General features: G+C 36.5%; 1 protein-coding gene across 1 annotated transcript in view; it reads left to right on the forward strand.

Annotated features, from left to right (window-relative positions):
* The window catches only part of VWA8 (von Willebrand factor A domain containing 8), a 182,787-nt gene that overhangs the window by 133,371 nt on the left and 30,037 nt on the right, over positions 1–19,379 (forward strand). Inside the window, exons 35-37 of the mRNA XM_054271880.1 lie at positions 1,086–1,287; positions 7,742–7,823; positions 9,776–9,980. Coding sequence (XP_054127855.1) covers positions 1,086–1,287; positions 7,742–7,823; positions 9,776–9,980 — 489 coding nt within the window. The remainder of the gene's footprint in view (positions 1–1,085; positions 1,288–7,741; positions 7,824–9,775; positions 9,981–19,379) is intronic.

The raw sequence follows: 19,379 nt of genomic DNA on the forward strand, positions 1-19,379 counted from the left end.
GTACATAAAAAGGGTAGTGATTATGGAATAAATAATTGTATGTCATGTTTGTGTTTTAAATTGGGGCAAATTATAAAGTGTAACTGTTAACAGACATGAATAAGCCTAATGACAGAAGAAAATTCATTGCAATCCAAATATATTCAAAAATATGTTTTTGTCAATAAGACTGTCTTTGCAATTAGCTTTTGATTTTTCCTTGGTTTGTTTTTATATTATCAGATGGTTTATTCAAGCTGTTCTTATTACTTACAGTAGATGTGATTTTTTTGCTGGAAAAGTGAGGTGGTCTAGAGGAGGGAGTACTAAAGAAGCTGCACACTTCCATACTAAAACACCAATGTTAGTGGTGAAGCATTTTTGGCTCTGCCTGATTTAGAATGTGGTACCACCTTTCCTCATTCATAGTTTTAGATATCCATGTGAATTTCAAAGAGGGAGTGCTAAGGGTTAATGTAAGAGTGATGGGGCAAAACTTCAGATTCAGTGTTCAGTGCTGGTGGTGTAGGTGTTTAGTGTGAACAAGGTATCTGGGCTCTTATTTGTAATAGCAGTGCTCAGTTGACCAAACACTGAGACCTTGGAGATGATTTTTCCACCAGACTCTTTCAACCATAGTGGGAGGTGAAGCCACTGGCTTTCATGTAGAGACCTACACTTCAATCTCTGAACCTGGAGCTAAGTCCCAGCCTTATTGCTTATCTTTTAATGAAATACTGGAATATCTATTTGCATTTATATATATTAGTGGAAACCTAATAGGTTTTTTACATAGTTTGATTCCAAATCAGGTTATTTCAATGCTTTCTGTTCCTGGTTCAAGTAAAAAAAATGTCAATTCAACTTCAGATCTTCAGACTATCTTGATGCTTAAAACTCATGTAGATGGTTTGTTGGTTTTCCCCCCTGTAGGAGTTTTTGATGACAAAATAATCCAGGTCATTCCTTGTCATGTGGTAGCATAAGAAGTAACCACAATAGCCACATTTGATTGGAAATTAAATAAGTGTAACTTATCAAGAAGTGTTTGTTCTTAGATTCAATAATAGGGATGTTTTCTTCAGTAGACACCTTCTCTTTTGCAGTCTCCCAGTGAAGTGTATAGCTGGAAGAGAAACTCCTCTCTGAGTCACAAACGTGCTTCTCCTTCTGATCCACTTTATTATGGAGCCCAGAGGAAAACAGGAACTGCAAAACAAACCAACTGTGTTACTTTATTGGCTTCTAATCAAATAGTCCGAATTTTAGCGCCTGGAGATGTGCCCCTGAAAGACATTTACCCAAAAGGTAAGAGGTTCATGTACCTGTGCTGCAACACGCTTGTTTTTTGTTTTGTAATCTGCTATCACTCATTAATTTTTCCAGAATGTTCCTTAATAGTCACAGGGCAAGCATTTGAGAAGAAAGGAATGTAGTTGCACTTAGTTCTAAAATTAATTTGAATCTTATTAGCATGCTGAATTATACTTCTGAGGAATTAACAGGGTGTCTACACTGTGGATATCTCGGTAGATGGGATTTCTCTCTGTCTGCAGAAGAAGCCCAGTAACAGAAGATGATCAATCCAGTTCAGCAATGGGCCTTCACCAATATTTCCAGCTTCTGCTCAGTATCACACAGAGATGTAGTGATAAACTTGTTATATGACTAACTCAGAATTCCATCCCCAGCAGGGACAATAGGAGAGGTTATTTTGGGAATGCATGTGAGCCTGTCTACTTCTTTGTCTTTCTCTTCATGCTTTCTCATACAAATATTTGCACTTGTTTTGCTGGGAATGTTGCAGAGGACATCCCTGCCTCAGGCTTTAAATCTCATTTTATGGACCTGTTGTCCACAAGCTTATCTGGCGCCTCTCTGAACCTGTGCATCTCCACAGCAAACTTTTACCTTTTGGGAAAAAGTTCATCATTTTTTGTGATCATCTGATCTCTTATCAGGTTTATCAGGTGCCCCTTATTCTAGCATTGCAGGCTTCAGTGAGTAACAGTTCTGCATTCACCTTAACCATCACCTTCATGACTGGGCAAGCTTCAGTCACTCCTGCCTTCTCTCCAAGCTGAAGAGACTCAGACTGTTTAGTTCTTCTCCTGTCCATGAGAATCTTGCATGAACACCATTCACATGCAGCAAAACCATCCTTCCTTCTGACACTAATAAAGCAGGTGTAGACTACGGATCTTCACACATTTTTGTGCTGCCATGCCAAGCCTTCTGTTGTCATTATAACTTTAGCTTCTTCAGCCAATAACTGAGAATACACCAATTAGTACTAAATAACAGCATTTGTGAGTTTTGCATTAATTACCTTTAGGAATCTCCAAAGTTTACTATCAAAAAAGAAAATGCCCAAAATATTTGTATATGCTAGAATGGCTTGATTTCATCAGCAGAAGAAGCTATTCCTGATTTAGTCCCTGTGTAAACTCTCTGACCCAGACTAAACATTTTATTCCAAATTAACTCAAACAGAATGAATGATCTAATCTGCCTGTCCTCATTTAACACAGATCAATTTCCCTATGTAGAGAAACCCTTTTATTTATTACCAAGAGGATAAAACATTTACTTGACTAAAGAAGCCAAGTCAAGGATATTAACAAGGTAGAAAACTTAAGTTACCTCCTTTTGTAACTGAAGGAAAGATTACCTCTTAAAAAGATTAAAGTTAATAAAATCAGTTGGAGTTAGAATCTTGGAACTAATTATACAACTTCAGGCTGTAATCTTCTCATACTTTATAAAATGCAGAATGGTCACACTGGGTCACTTTTTCAGGTTTTCACAGAAAAAATAAATCTGAATCAGAAGAAGTTGATTTAGAAGATAAATCTTCTGAGCTTTTTCTTAAAATTAGTTTACTAATTTGGGAGTGAGAGAGGTATCTTCCCTCAGTGCTTCCAAATAATACCTAAATTGAGATCTTGAAAAAGATCTAAAAGATCTTTTATTTCTAAAAGCCTTTAAGTTGCTCTGCTATACAACACCTTGTATTGCCAGTTTATTGTGATTAAAAACCAGGGGACATTATTCATGAATCCAGGATACCAGTAACCTGAGCATATTATCAGTCTGAGAATTGACTTCTGTCTGACCAAGCAGTTTAATTTTTTTCTCAGCTGTGATGAAATATGTTTATGAATAGGAATTGATAGCTTTAAATGTATAGAAAATTGTATGAGGTTTACACAGTGCTTTATGGCCATTTAAGTTGAAAGATTTCATGCCTTGAAGATCATTATCATTGATTTTTCTTTTCTGAATGATGTTTTAATTGCAAGCATTAAACATGATTCAGTTAAATTTAGTCTAACCTTACTTATTCAATTAAATAGGACCTGAGTAAAATTCTAGGTTTTCTGTTTCATAGCCTTTTTCAGGACTTTTTCAAGACATTTCCATTTATCAGTTAGTGGCTGGATTTTCTAGTGGAGGAGGAGCTATGAGACAAATCCTGTGGCGACCTGTGCTACTCAGCATGTCATGAAAAAAATTGAAAAATTATTTAACACTGAGGTGACAGTACTGATGATAGTGGTTATTATTCATAGTACGAAGGATTTACCATGGAGAATTATGAGAAGGACTACAATTCTGAATGCAATAGAAATAACAGATGAAATTCAGTATAGATGAATATGTAGAGGAAGAAAAATTCCTAATTTTACATCAAAAAAAATGGGGATTATGAGAACATCTTACAAGCATTATTTTGCTGTCACGATAGATGGTTTCATTAAGATAGCAGTTCAAAACTCAGTAGCACTTGAAAAAAATCAAATGAAATGTTAAGAATTACTAGGGAAGAAACAGAAAAAAGAAGAGAACCTCTCTGTGCTGTTGTACAAATCCACACGTCCTTAACAGTGTTCAGTTCTGGTCATCTCTCTGTAGGTAGGAGAAGGCTGAACTGGGATAAGTTCAGAAAAAGACAAGAAGAATGAGCAAGATTGCATTGGCCAATCCTCCAACATGTGAAGACAAGATCAGGAGAGGGACATATGGTAGAGTTCTACAAAAACATGTATGGCATGGAGATGTGGAAAAAACCAACAGTTTTGCACTCAGTACCAGGGTTAGGGAGCAGCTAATGAAGCTGTTAGGAACTTCATCGGAACAAACAAGACATAGTTCTTCATAGAGTAGTAACCTGTGAAACCACTTCCCAAAGGATATTGTGAATGTTTCTTTTTCCAAAAGAAAACTGGACAAACTCTTGGAAAGTTAACTAAATACATAGATATCAAAACACAGACAGCACATTCAGTTTAAGAAGCCCCAAGGTTGGAACTGGTTGGTGGCTTGAGGAAAATAGCATGTGCACTTGTCTGCTCTTACACATTTCAAGCACCTAGCTACTCTTGGAGACAAGATACTAGATTAGATTAGAGGGGCCTAGTACTGCCCTTGTTATGGCACAAATCATAAATATTTCCGAGTGAAAAAGGGAAGACAGGAAAAGAGCAGCATGTGTCTTTATGCTTACTTGGAAAGTGAAATAATAAGGTCATAGCCCTTATAATCTCCATTTGAGATTCTGGTTTTGCAACCTTCTTTGCTGGACTGTTGCTTCTTTTGGAGTTTGCCTCTCAGTCTCACTGATTGACAGAGTATTTGATTGAATACACATTACCTGCTACCAATTCCTGCTTAACAGTCTTGGTCCCTTGAAATTCAGTGCTGCTTTATTCCTCATTGTGCTCCATTGTTTCTGTATTGGAAACCTGTAGTTACTTACCTATGAAAGTTGTATCCTTCCCTGGGAGACGGTAAAGGGAAGCGAAGGCATCCTGCTACATGAAATCAAGGATGTGTCTGTTCCTTGAAGTTCTTGCACTATTGTCTTCTGCTGCCTTAGAGAAGTTGCTTTATATTTTTGATTTTGTTTCCATATCTATCAGATTTTCTTTCTCATCTTCTTGGACAACTGGTCAGTTCTGGCATACAGCCTTCCATTTCTATTAATAATTCAAAGTACTCAGCCAAACTCTAGCATGCTCCAGTATGTATTAGTGAAGCTGTTCCAGGAACAATAAGCAAAGAAATATTTGTCTGTATGTTTTATTGGAATTGTAAACCAAATGATAGTTACTTTTGAAAAGAAATAACAAGTAATAATTTCCCCAATGACTGACAAATAGATGTATGGACACAAAATATAAACTCAGACAAGAGATCATGGCAAAATGCAGCAGAGAAGAATTAATGTTTATTCTAAAAACAAGACTGTAAAGACGAGGAACTACTTGAGATCAAATATTTACTTGGATTCTCAGCACTTTCTATAGATGAACATAAACCAACACCCTATTACTGAGTTTGTATCTTTTTGAGTATGACAGTAACTGGAACATGTAGGGTAACACAATGTCACCAAAATAGCCCTGACACATCATCTGGTTCACCTGTTTATAGGGACAGGATAACACGTGTACTCTCTTCTTAACTGAGGTTTGTCAAACAATTGTCCTATTGCATTGCTTCGTTCTCCTTGTATAAGAAAAGCTTTTCATGGTATTCATCTTTTCTTTCTCTAAACAAAACTGAATACTTCATGTCACCTTCACTCACTCATGATAATATCACTCTTTATAGCAATCTTCTCAATAGGATTGGATGTGGTTTTTTTTAAAACCCTCTGTTTAGACAAGAAAAAAAATCTTTGCATTTGTCCTTATAACCCATCTGTTCTGACCACTTTGTCATCCTCAGGGCTACATCGTGTCACAGAACGATGGAATAGGTAAGGTTGGAAGGGACAGCTTAAGGTCATCTGATCCAATCTCCCTGCTCAGCAGGGTCCTCTGGAGTATGTTACTCATGATTGGGTCAAAACAATTCCTCTCCAGGGAAGGAAACCCTACAATCTCTCTGGGCATCCAGTTCCAGTGCTCGGTCACTATCACAGTAAAGAAGTTTTTCTCATGTTCAGGTGCATAATTTTTTGTCTGTTGACTCTTGTCCTTGGCACCAGAGAGCAGAGCCTGGTCCATTCTCTAACACCCTCCCTTAGAGACTGACAGCCATTATTGAGGTCCCTTCTCAGTTTTCTTTTCTTGAGGCTGAGCAGGCCTCAGTCCCTCAGCCTTTTCTCTTAAGAGAGTTGCTCCAATCTCCTCATCGTCTTTGTAGCCCTCCGCTGGACCTGCTCCAGGAGCTTCACGTCCCTTGTACTGAGGAGCCCAGATCTGAACATTGTGTCTGTTTTCCTTAAAGCTTCATGTCTGGAGCTGTGCATAGCTCTTCTTCTCCGTCAGGCTTTGGCAAAAGAAGAAGAAACTGCACTTGTTCATGTCTAATGTTCACATTTCATCGTCAAGATTCTTGACTGCAGTTCTGGGGCCTAGCCAGCAGTTCTTGTGTAGCACTTAAACATTTGATTGCCTTTTTGTCAGCTTCCTACTCTGCAATCCTTTGTCTTTTTATTGTCTTTAATTTGTTTGATTTGTGTTCTTTCTCTAATTTATTAACTTAATTTTTAATTCTTATCTCACAGTTCTACCCTTTCTAGTTCAGTATCTGCCCTTGTTCTAGATCTTCATCAAAATTTTTAATGTTTATCTTACTCTTCATTACTGACAAAAGAGAGAGAGCACATTTTAAAATAGTAACAAAATCTAGGGGAATGCAAAAGTGGTCTTTGGTCCACTTTTTGGTCCACTTTTTGGCCTTTTTCCAAACCTTTTTCCCTTGTTTCTGATGTGTGTGATATTCCCATTTTTATGAAGATGAGTAAAGTCAATAGACATGCTGCTGTAGGCATGTATACTATGGATATATAAATACATTGGATATGCATGAGGTGCTGCTGTGAGTTATTCTGTGTGCTGCTTTGAATATTAGATCTCCTTATGCTGCTGATCATGTTGGTCTTTTCTGTGTGCGCTCTATGCAAGCATCAGCACTTCTGCAGGTAAGGTTGGACTCCTTCAGGTCACGGAGGTGAGAGATACATTGTTTTGGAGGAAAATCTACATTTGATTTCATCTTGTGACAATGACATTTTGTATCCATACTGGGCAGTGTGATTCAGTCTTGTGGTTTCTTTTCTGAAAAACTGCATCAATTTACTTTAAACAGATCAAAGTCAGCTCCTAAATGGAAGCCACTTCTGGGGCCAGGCACAGGGGCTGGCAAAAGCCAGTGTAGGCACACAAATTTCTTTCTGAGGGAAGGACCATATATTAGCCGTATTCATTAGACTGTCCATAAACAGAATATTTAATGCTTGATAGTCTAGGGCCTGAAAGTTACAAAATCATTACATACTGAGAATCTGCCTCCAACGAGTGGTTCAATTTCAGGGGACAGTGTGTAGGTTAGTACTATTGAGAAGTTTTCAAGTGGAAGTCATAAACACAATGTTTTGAAATGTTCCTCAATATGCTATTAAAGTCAGATATACAACTGACATTATCTTCAGTGACAGATCAAAGCAGCAAGGTAGGGACTGCAGTAATGCTTGAATAGTGCTTTTGTGAGCAGAGCTATATTTGTGACTAATTTTGACATTTTCTGTATAAATACATTGTTCTTTTGTAACTGTGACTGTCTGATTACTCACTATCGTAATAATAAAACAATTCCTTTTTTTGCAAGTTGTATTCCTGTATTGAATATGAAAGCTTATCATTTGCTGACAGGTACTGTATAATAAAATGTTTCAATTTAATCTGCTAAATGCAAATGCAATAACCAGTTAATCATGCAGCTGGAAAATAACATGTTTGTTTGTTTTCAGATGTCACTCCTCCACCAGCTGCTGGATACTTGGAAGTAACAGATCTTAATTCAAAGAAAATCAAATACATTGCAATTCCTGGGTAACTGATTTTATTGATTAGAGCACTGTCATCTTAGAAGAAGACTAATTATTACTTTATGATAAGCAAATATTTCTTTTGATGTGGAAAGTAAGACTGATTCATACCTAGTGTAAAATTCTACAAACATTGCCATATGTTTTTGCCAACATAATTTATCTGTTTTTACTAGGTAATGCTGATGAAAATGTAGCAATTAGTTACTAAATATGAAAGGTAGCTTTATCTTCTGATTTTCATTCCCTTTGTTCCTTCTCCCTCTTCCATCCACTTTGTTCTCAACCTTCTTTCTTTATGGTTTGCATTCTTTATTTTATTTTCCTTTTTCCCTATCTTTAGGATCAGAGAAAGAGAGGCAAAATGATCCAGTGCCAGGTGTTAGGAAACTGGGAATCAAGTTACTTTGAAAATAGCTTGAGCTTTTCTGTGGTTCTCCCTTTGGAAAGTATACATTCCCAAGTATTTTATATGATAAATTAAAATAGCCAGATTCTGTGGCTTCTCTTTGGTTTTAACATGTGTCTCTCACAACTGTAGACAGTGTTTGCAAATGTTTTATTGAATAAAGATATATTTTAGTCCCAAATTGTCATTTTCTACTGTAATAATAAACCTTTTTAAATGGCACTCTCTCCACTTTGCATATTTGAATAGCACATGTATAAAACTCATGAATAAATTTATTTTTATAAATAAAAAATATTATATATTTTTAAAATTCTATTCGCATATTGCTGATTTTGACAGTACTTCTCATTTAAATTCATCCTTGTTCATTAATAATCTGGGGGAAATTCTAATTAATAGAGAATTATTTTTGCACTTTCACCATTTATAATTGGTCCATTGGCCTACATCTTACACAGTCATTCAAAAATGAAAGACATTATGATAAAAATAGTAAGGAATCACTTTATTTTTCACTTAGGATTTTATAGGAAATAACAGAAATTACAAAGCTATTTTTCAACATTAGGACCCTTAAGTTAGCATTAGAATTTAAGCTGTGTATGGCAGATCTAAGCAGAAGTCCAGATTTTTAAATGTATTCCAGTAATAACAGATGAGTAAAGTAAGTTTTCATCATATATGAAAACATTCATATATGTATGAATAGTTCTCTGTTAAATTCTAACAACCTTTCTTCCTTCTGCCAAAGCTAGCCCAGTCAAATGCTGAGATAACTCTTTCAGCTGAGTTACTACATGGTGGTTTCAGTCATAGGTAGAAGCATATGGGTTGCTCCTTCTTATATTTTTGAAAATTACTGATTTTGCCATTAGTGCAGGTTACCAAGTCCTTTATGCATGTAATTAACAGTACTGAAAAATGTATAGATACTTCCCTGCATTGTCTAAATTTCCCTTCATATTCCATACTTATTAGGCCCTGTCTTTCAGCAGTAAATTTTTGTCAGCAAGCTGACTGTTTAAAAAAGTGGTACAATTCTCTGTACTTAAAGCTGTGTCATTGTTAAATGAGTATTTAAGTCTTAATATTTTATTAAAGCACTAGAGAAAGGTGTTACTCTAAGTTGATGGAAGTGTATTTTCCTCAGTGCTCGGATCATGTTCTCTCTATTTCTATTTAAGTTTAATATTTTTCAGTAGCATCTTTAAAAATTTTTTATATTCTTAACAGTTTTTTTCCTAAAGATGGACGACTTTTTGATAGATTAGATATGCAGTGTATCTAAACTAGAGCAGTAGTTTTGGCAATATGTTGCCTTTCAGCCTTGTCCTTTATACTGCTTCTTATACAGTCAGGTGTCTTTTGGTTATGTCAAGTTTCAGTAGGTGGAAAATTTCAGACAAAATATTGGATCCACAGGGCTGAGTTACAGTCTCTCATGAAATGAGGATGTAATTTCATTTAATTGTCACCTTAACTACAGAAATACTCATCCCCCTTTTAATTGCAGCTTCAAAAAAAATGATATTCATGTTTTTCAGGTCAAAGTCTCTCTCTCCATATACATCTTGGCTCTCCACAATCTCAGATGCTGATGCCCTGCTGGCACCGCTGGGCAAAGTAGGTTTGGTTACTGTGGACATGGGAGGAGGTGTGAGGCTTTGGGAGACTGGGCTGGACAGCCTCCAGCAGTCACTGCAGGATTGGAGGAACATGATAGGACAAGAAGATGGGCGTCCTGTGCAGGTAGGACTTCACAAAGCTGAGCTGAAAAATGTAACAAAATAAGCTATGGAGGAGTTTTCAGCTGGGAAAGGAGTGGAGGGGAGAGCTGTTGAAAAACACTTTGAAGTAGAAGTGCACCTGTGAGAAAAATTTAATAGACTTTTTCCCTGGAAAAAGAGGCACAGTAGCTTAATTTGAAAACATTTTGTAGCTCCTGTAATTATGGTTACTGACAGACTCTTTGTCTTACACTGTTTGTATTTTTGCCAAATTCCAGCGCAATTAAATGCAAATAAATCCTTTATCTCCTACTGATTTTTAACTGTAACTTTCAGAATGTAGAATAATGAAATTATTTTTAAAGAAAATGATATACTTTTCCAGAGATCAAATTCTTTGAAAAAAATATTGGGGTTTTACTTTGAAAAAGAAACTTGAAACCTAGGTGAAAAATGCCTTGAATCCACAGTAGAGTCTTTGGCTAATCTTGATAATTTTCCCAGCTGAGCAGAGTTGCAAGGATCTCCATACAGCCATGTTCTCACGTGGAATGTTTAGGGAGATGCTGAAAATACACAGCAAATACCTGTGTGGTGTGTATGCATGTAAGTATGTATGTATATATGAGTGTTAATGTACCAGCTAACATGTGTGATCACCATTGCAACACAGAGGGAACATTCAGGACTCTTCAGTTGCATCTTTAATTAGAATGGGGAAACAGAATGAGTCTATTCAGAATTGGATCTCTCTCTGGTTTTGGTTGGGTTTTTTTGTGAATAAGATATATTAGGCCAAAATGTCTTTTACTTTCTTTTCCCACTCTTAGCTCCCTTTCTACAAGGTGTTCTGTGGTTACAGAGACTTGGGCAAGAACTGATGTGTTCTTGTTGCAGCAAATGCCGTTCATAAAAGTCATGAGAAAAGGAAACTGTTACCCAGTAGCACCTTCATGCTCCTCACTTGTGGCTTTGCCAGTGCCATGTGCATTACCAGTGCAGTAGCACTAGCACCATCTTATGGTCATATATAGTCAGTTTACAGCAGTCAAGGGAGTTTTAACAGTTATTTTTTATTTTTTCCTTTTTAAAAATGACTTGTTATTTTATTTGACAATATTACTATATTGCCAATAATAGCCAACAAATTATTAGACAATATTGGCTTGGAAAGTACACTCCATAAGAAAATTTAAGTCATTTAACTAGAAATCTCAAGTAGCTATTTCAAAGAAGGCTAAGAAGTTGCCCCACAGTCACACAGCAGTTTTCAAAATCTGCAGTAGAATTCCTCTCCACTGACAGCCATTCTAGACACACTCCAGGGTAAAGCCTCCTTAGAATATCTTTCTTTTTTCCTGTGTCAAACCAGTGGTTTGTCAGAACTGAAATAACATGGTCTTTTGTTGCCACATTGTATCACAGTACAAGCTGGCTTGTATTGGGCAAATTGATTCAGCTCCCCAGCCACCTCCATAAAGCAGCCCGTGGGTTGACTGTCAGGAACTCCAACCAATTATGTTCCTTCCTAAGCTGCAAGCATATCACTGGTCCAGCGTCTGGGGGATGTAAAAGATCAGACCAATGAGCTATCCAGACTGGGTTTTTCAAATGCCCATTATAAAGAAAGGCAGAAGAATAAACTCTCTCTTTTGCCACATGAACATCGGGAGAGTGGTTCTCTTTGTCTCCGACCCACAGCCCCCCACATTCACACTCTGATTTGTGCTAAAGGACTGGAACAAAACCTCCAGTGTGATCTTCTGACTTGCATGATTATCACTGACTTCTGTTTCCCTACTTTATTTTCTGCTTTGCTTTGAATGGAAAGATAATGAGACCTAAGAAGTCTTGTTTACAAAGGTATTGCAGAACAATAAGAAATAAATTGGGTCTTTTATTTTATGTAATCTTCAATAAGATGATAGATATGTAGTTGCTGTGAAAACTCTGTGCTTTGATAATTGGAAATGAAGGCCTCCTTTCCTACTTAATTTCTCAGTAGGCCTAGACATAAAAGCAGTACTTTATTAAGGTATTCATTTCTGGAAATAAAAGGATCCTATTACCTTAAAAATGTATTCATGTAGCTTCCCTGTGTAATTGAGCATAGCAAGAACATGTCTCCTGATCCAGGGACAATTACTTTGCTAAGGATGCTGCAGCTAGGTATTTCCTGATACCTGTTTTTGCAGAATTGGACGTATTTTGGAGCCATGTGTTTATCTGATCATTCAAGTGTATGAAAATTACCTCTGTTTGTATAATGCTGCATATGCATGTTCGTGTTAAGCAAGATTTCAAGTCTAATGAGGTTTCTCTAGTTCTTTGACTAAACCCATCATGCCCAATCATCCTGTAGCAGAAACTCACTTTAAGAGAATTTTCAGTGTTCCACATATCACCCACCCACTTCCAGTCTCCCCTTCCCTTAAAACTGCGACAGGCTTAGCAAAGCTTATTATCCCTTCGTGGTGATGTTCTTAGACCAATCCAAGAGCTGTCCATGTGGTTAGGGACCACTGATCTGCAGAAACATAAACTCTTTGAGTCTTCCTGATCCTTTAGAGAAAAAAGCATTAGAGGGCTTTCAATATAAATGTAGTTGCAAAGAATTGGAATCAAATCTTCAACCAGGCTTCAGTTGGAATATTGGCGCTATCTTCTAGGGCTGCATTTTTGCTTTCACAAACACGTTAGGTCTGAGAAGGAGGCTGGATATACATAAGCAATGAAACAGAGGAAAACAAACAGCTGTTCCACTTGTAATCAGTAATTAGGCTCCCTTGATATAATTTGTGGCAATCTTCATAACAGTCAACATTTGTTTTGTATTGTTGACATACTCAGCAGAGTTCAAACTGCTGAAGTCTTGAGGCTACCAAATTAGTTTATCAAACTATGGTATGTGTTTACAGAAGCCTACATTTATACAGGCAGGTCAGAATTTTTTGTCATTTATTGCAGTTTTCAACTCATAATACTACAGTATTCTGAAATTATTAAATTGGAGTGTCTAAAATACAACATCTAAACAAAATACTGTATTTTCTAAAGCTGTGAGCTCTACTCCAAAAGCCAATGAGCTTTTTCACTGTTTCGTGTCTCCAACAAAAAAGTCACTTCATTATCAAATACAGGAAGAGAATTTGAAGGACAATTTATTTTTTAAATCTTGCCATAAAGTTTTGTGCCAATAGGCAGCCATTGATAAGCTTATGTTTCTTTTTTCATCCAAGGGTTGTTGATGGAAATTAAATAGAACAGCACTGATTACATTCTGATACTGTTCAGATATTGGCTTTTAGTAAGCATTATTTAGTGGTATGTCTCATTTAGATAAAGTACAATGCTTACATAACAAAAATTAAAAGGTGCATCATTTAGAGGTATTTCAATAGATGTTAAGGCATTTATTTGTGACTATTAGCAAAAGCATTTAGTTCTGTATTCACTCTACTTAATGTTCTCCTACTATAGACTGCTGTCCACAATGTTTCATGCTATGTACTCAGTATGCCATTGTTTTCAGAACTCCCAGAACATACCCAAACCTGTAAAGTGCATAAAAATATACTTAGTCAAAGATTGCAAAAGCCTTGCCATCTAGTTGATGCTAATATGTATCTGAACTCTAAATCAGATCCACAACATTTTTTTAAAATCCGAATGTAGTCTTGATCTAGGTAATATCACCATGCAAACTGACATCCTGAAGCTGAGGGTAGTCTCCTGTCATTTCAGTACCAAGGTTGTCCAAAGAAGTGATCTGATTAATTTAAAAAAAAATTCTTGTAAACTGAGACTGTTTTTTTGGACTCTGTTTAATGTATTTGTGGAACCTGCAGTTATATCATCCCCTACATACATGAGATAGGTTTTTGAAATAGCAGTAGTGCCCTCTGTTTGTGGCTGTATATAAAGGCCTAATGAGTTAAGTAGTTGAGATTGTAACTATTTTGATTTCCTATGTACTGATCTCTCTCATTTTCTGTATAGGAAGCCTTCCTCATAAGCATTCAGGTACTTAGTTGGAAATTAATTAACATTTACATCTAAGTGAATAGTTAGCAAGAAAAAAAAAGAGGGAGTTCTTTCCAATTTCCCATCTTTCTGCTGTCCTAAAACAGGGTCACAAATACATCCCAGATCTTAAAGGTCAAGGCCTGCTTGTTTTACAGTACACTTCTTCATCAAGGATGGATATTGCTTGTGTCTCTGGCCTGTGACAGAGCCCCACTCTAACATAAGTGTTCTGTGTAATGTGTGATTTTCCTCAGAAAGTTAAAAAGCTGAAACTTTTGACTCAAGTTATATCTCCTATAAATCTAGGAAACTTTAGATGAGTTTCCTAGATGATTCAGGTTCAGCCAATATGATGTCAGGACCACAAAGTGTAGGACTGAGCAGAGCAAAGATACAGCATGTGTGAATTGAGTGGGCACCAGCTGTTTAAAAATAGATAAAGAACATTTACCCATGAGCAAGTGCATGTGCTGTGCAGAACCTGAATAATACAACACCTACACCATCCCACCTCTCTAGTCTGAAGACTGATGGGCAACACTCAGCTTAAACAATTATGTACCTCTTTGTAGGTGTGTCAGTCCAAAGGAAATGTGTAAGAGAGACACTGACACCTTAGTATGAAACCAGGCCCTTCCAAAGAAAAAGATCAGCCTGGAAACATTTTCTCCCATTTTTTCCTCACTTTGCTTTTGTGACTTTCACTTGACATAAAGGTTGAACTGGAGTCAAAGTTGAGTACACTCCTGAAGTATTCATAATGCCAAAAATCTCACATTTCCTGTTGAAGTTAAAAGAAGCCCAATCACATTGAATTAGGTGAGGGGTGAGCAAATGTAACTGAGTGTGTGTATCTTGTGTATTCACACACAGGTACATGTATATATTTGCGCACACACACACACACACACACACATGCTCATATTTTCCCCAGTTGTCATACCTAGACAGTGGTTCTCTTGAATTAGAATTACCTGAAGAGATCATCAGAACTTTGCAGGTAGCCAGTCCCACAGGGACTGTGTTTCATAATGAGGAAGAATTGAAAGTCAATTTGGATAATGATCATCTTTTTCCCTTCCTTGAATAGTCCCATTTATTCCATTTGTATTCCATGCAGCTAATCATGTAGAACTCTACATGAAGTATTCAGTCCTTAAGTTAATTCATATTTTTTTATTTTATTGAATGATCCTTTTTTTCTCTTGTTATTTTCTGAAGCTGTACTTTAAAGTTCAGGTTAATGTGAGTTCACCTGATGAAATTTGATTTTTTAGGTTGGATGTTTAGCTAAAGAATAATCAATTCAGGAGTTTCAGTGATTCCAGCTTGCTTATGTTTACTGCTCAGAATCTACTTTAATCTATATTGATGGTTTGGGGGTTTTCTTCCTTTATAAAAAGTGACATTTTACTTCATTGCTTCGTAATGTAACAAAAATCCAGCCTTTTCCTGATATTCAAACTGCAGTGGGCAAAGCTGCAGTTCTTGAATCGAGACAAATGCATGACCTTTAGCAAGAGTGGCTAGTTCTTCTCCCCACCACCCTCCCTTTCTCTTATTTTCTACTTTGCACCAAGCAGTCTTTCCGACCACATGAGGGCATCAGTGGGCTAATAACAGTGATTTCCCTCAGCTTTTAAATACTGTCTGTGCAAACCCCACAAATTATGATAAATACATGCAGTGGAGACTTCTTGCAAGTTTGGAATAACCATATGATGGCATTCTGCAGACCTGCACAGGATCCCAAAAATCTTGAAATACTGCAGATTGCAGAGTTATCTGGCCAATAGGTGGATTCCAAGATATAGATTGATAGCACTTCCAGTTCTGATATCCATGAGCCCCAAATCCACAGTTTAGTTCTGTGACCTCTTCCCAGGCCACATAATTTATTCATCTGAGGACTAGCAGCTGTGTACCAGTCCTTGAATGAAGGCATCTGAGTATGGGGAAGCATGAGACTGGAAAGCTGTGAACTCACAAAGCTAAATAAATGCATATCTCTAAAAGTATATATGAGATAAAGTAACTCAGATAAAGATCATTGGCTCTCTGTCAGATACCTTTTATATAAATTTCCTCAGCTTGAGCGAGGCCCTTGTTGGAAGCACAGTACAAACACTTCTAAAATGCATTCTCTTTCCTAAGGAGATCTTCCAGTCTAATTGGAGCAGACAGAGCAGGAGGGAAATAACCTTAACTTTCTATTAGAGCAGTCTGATGCAGCACAAAGTTCCCTTTCTTTCTCTGACCTTTCTGTGGAAGCCCAGAGTCCTCATGGGTGAAAATGTTATTACCTCAACACACTGTCTTGAAGATCTCAAAGAGTCTGCAGCAGTGCACATTGCTGACATAAAGGCTGGAGCTCCTCACACCAGTGAAATCCTGCTGTCCCAGCAAGACAAATGCATGCTAATAATTATGCCTTTGTGTAAGTGGTTCCCTGATTAGTGAAAGGACAAGCATAGGGAAAATTAAAATAATCTGATATGTTACACTAATGCCAATTATAAGAGACTTTCCTTTAGAAAATAAAATGTAGTAGATAGTAAATAACTTCTGCCTCTGCTTCTTAAGGACAGCATTGACAAGGTCCTAGGAATACAGAAAATCAGGCTTTTCTCCTTCCACATGTAATTTTTTCAACTTTAATTTTACCCTGTGGTCTTCAGTCTGGACCATTCCAAACTGACATCATGTGTTCACCTATCCCATGTTTCTAGCTTTTCTAGGAGGTCTCTCACAGTAATGATAAATAACCAAGCTTGATGTTACTGTCTCCTCTGATAATATTTCATAGTGGATTAGAATACTAAAAAGATTACAACCTCACATCTTGTAGTTGAATAGAACTGACTAGGGAATTTTAAATAATGACACAGGAAAATAGACTTTTGTGTTTACATAAGAGAGGATCCATTAGATGAAATAAATGTATTATATTATCTTATTACTTTATTTAGTTTTCCAGCTTTTAAGCCACACACTATATATTTGTGGGCGAAATACTATAATGCATCTGCTGTGCAGAGTTTCTGAATTCGTTCTTCAAGTGACAGCATTTAGTTCAAAAAAGAGCCCATTGCAGGATTTTGTACAGTGGTTTGGTTTTTTTAATTGATGTATATAAACTTCATTTGCAAGCCAGATACAGCTTTTTTTTCACTCCAGATCTCCACCTCTACTCCATCCAGATTCACCTTTCTAAAATGCCATCAAAGTTTGATGATGCTTTCAACAATTCTGGTATTCAAGACAAAAGCTTAATGCCTGCCTGAATTTTAAATGCTACTTTTAGAATTAAATATTCAGCTGAGTCAGATGATGCATGAAGCTTTATTAGTTCAGTTTGAACTCCTGAAAAATTTTACAGACAGGATAAAAAATCAAAATGAAGTCAAATGAAAAAAAGAAAACATATTAAAAATTTTGTACTGTAGTGCGATAAATGTTTCTTTCATTTCAATATACAGGTGAAGAAACAGGATGTATTTCACACATTTTTATTGTCTTATCTAAGATTAGACTTATCTTTTCTGTGGAAAAATTACTTGTGGACTCAATTTTTTGCTGTTGTGAACAGAAATTCTGCTATTAGTTTTTAGAACATAGAAAAAAGCTGTACATACTACAAGTGAAAAAAATAGAAACCATTAGAGGGGTTTTTGCCTGTTTATGTCTTTCTCTCACTAGTTTGTATAAGTAGATTATAAAAAGTTTTCTTTCTCTCTTTAGTAGAATCAATTTTCTGGTAGAGTATAAAACCACAATGGAGCAGGCAGGTTAGCCTGTTATCTGCCTGATGTGCAGCTTCTTTGCTCTTTGAGAATGTAATGCAGAAATTCATGCTGCTGATAAAGATTGTGTTAGAGGAATGTTCTTGTGACCTGTACAATGCAGCCTAGGATAATATTGGGGGTTTAAGGTTGGAGAAGCTCAGAAATAAAAGAAAAACAATTCTTTTGTTTCAGGGAAGCATCAGTTTTTTGCACATCTGCAGAAGTACATTCTGCATTCCATGGAACACATTTCCTAATCCTTTGTGCCACTGTGGGATGGATTACTTAATGCATTTTTCACATGGAGTACAGTTGTGTTTTGTTACAGTCAAAGTCAATCTTTTTTCACAATAATGTATGAGAATGAAAGCAGATTTTGTACTGATTTTGATAATGAAATTACCATCTCCCAAATCACCCACAAGGCAAAAATCTACAACCTTTTCCCTTCTTTTCATGCAATATTCTACTGATACATGCTCAATCTTTGTCTACAGAACAAATGAGGACAGCAAGTTAAAATGCTTTATGGTGTTTTAGTGGGTTTATAGTCATATAACTAATATTTTTCAGCAATAATTTAGTGCCTTTCACGGAAAGTAACCAGTTTTCTTCATTGACTATAAACTGCCCGGTTTAATATGTTTTATGTTAATGAAAAGGCAAAATATCAGATTAACTATTTCCTTCCACATCTCAGATATGTTATGCTAAGAGCAGGTATCTTCTAATTGGATCTTGGAAGAGTTCTTTTGTTTATAATAAAAAAAGTTAATGAAGAATGGGATCTTGCCAGCCTACATCTATCTACTTTCCAGGACTGTCTAATCATGCAACAAATTAAGCTAATGCACACCTTAATTTACATTGAACTGAGCACCTGAATCGTACAAATTGTGTTCTACCTCAAATCCCAGTGCACACATTCTTTTCCCTATTTTCTTCTGATCAACAGTAAGAAACATCCAATAATGCAGTATCATTACTAGTAGAATAAGTGCTCGTGAAAACAATATTTGGGCACGGTAAAATTTTCTTTATAAAGATTTTGCTCCATAAATATCAGCTGTAAATACTGCAGCTGTGTCCCTGCTTGCTTGTATAATTTGTACACATTTATTCAGTTGTGACACATGAAATCATGCTGGTTGCATCTTTAGTAAATGTGCTTTATGTGGAATGATCCACTGAATGCTTAGAAGGGCTTAGTAGAGAGGTTGATTCCTTGTCACCACATGCAACAAGGAGGAATTCCATTTATTTCTATTATGAAGATGTAAAAGCCTGTAAGGAATGCCCAGCTCTGCTTAAACATTCCCAAAAGGATAAGAAATACTTGGTTTGGGGAGGTTGGAAGAATGGAAATACAGACTATTTTTAAAGTAAAAATTTCATCTCTTTACACTGCAGGATGTTAGCCTGGAATCAAAGTGGTTTTTTTCTGATTTTTCCACCTTTTTGTACCTGGAGTATTAAAATAAGCACTGTGTTTTGTGTGAGAGGATAGATATGAGTTCAGCCTGTCAGGGCCAGAGATAATTAAAACTAAGAGGTGAAAGGTCTGTTCCCCTGTATGTGAGGCAGCTCGCCCCCGTCAGAAACCAGAGTTT

Source organism: Melozone crissalis, unplaced genomic scaffold (assembly GCF_028551555.1).
Source record: "Melozone crissalis strain CALT ecotype California unplaced genomic scaffold, PUWL_Pcris_2 ptg000013l_1, whole genome shotgun sequence".
NCBI lineage: Eukaryota > Metazoa > Chordata > Aves > Passeriformes > Passerellidae > Melozone > Melozone crissalis.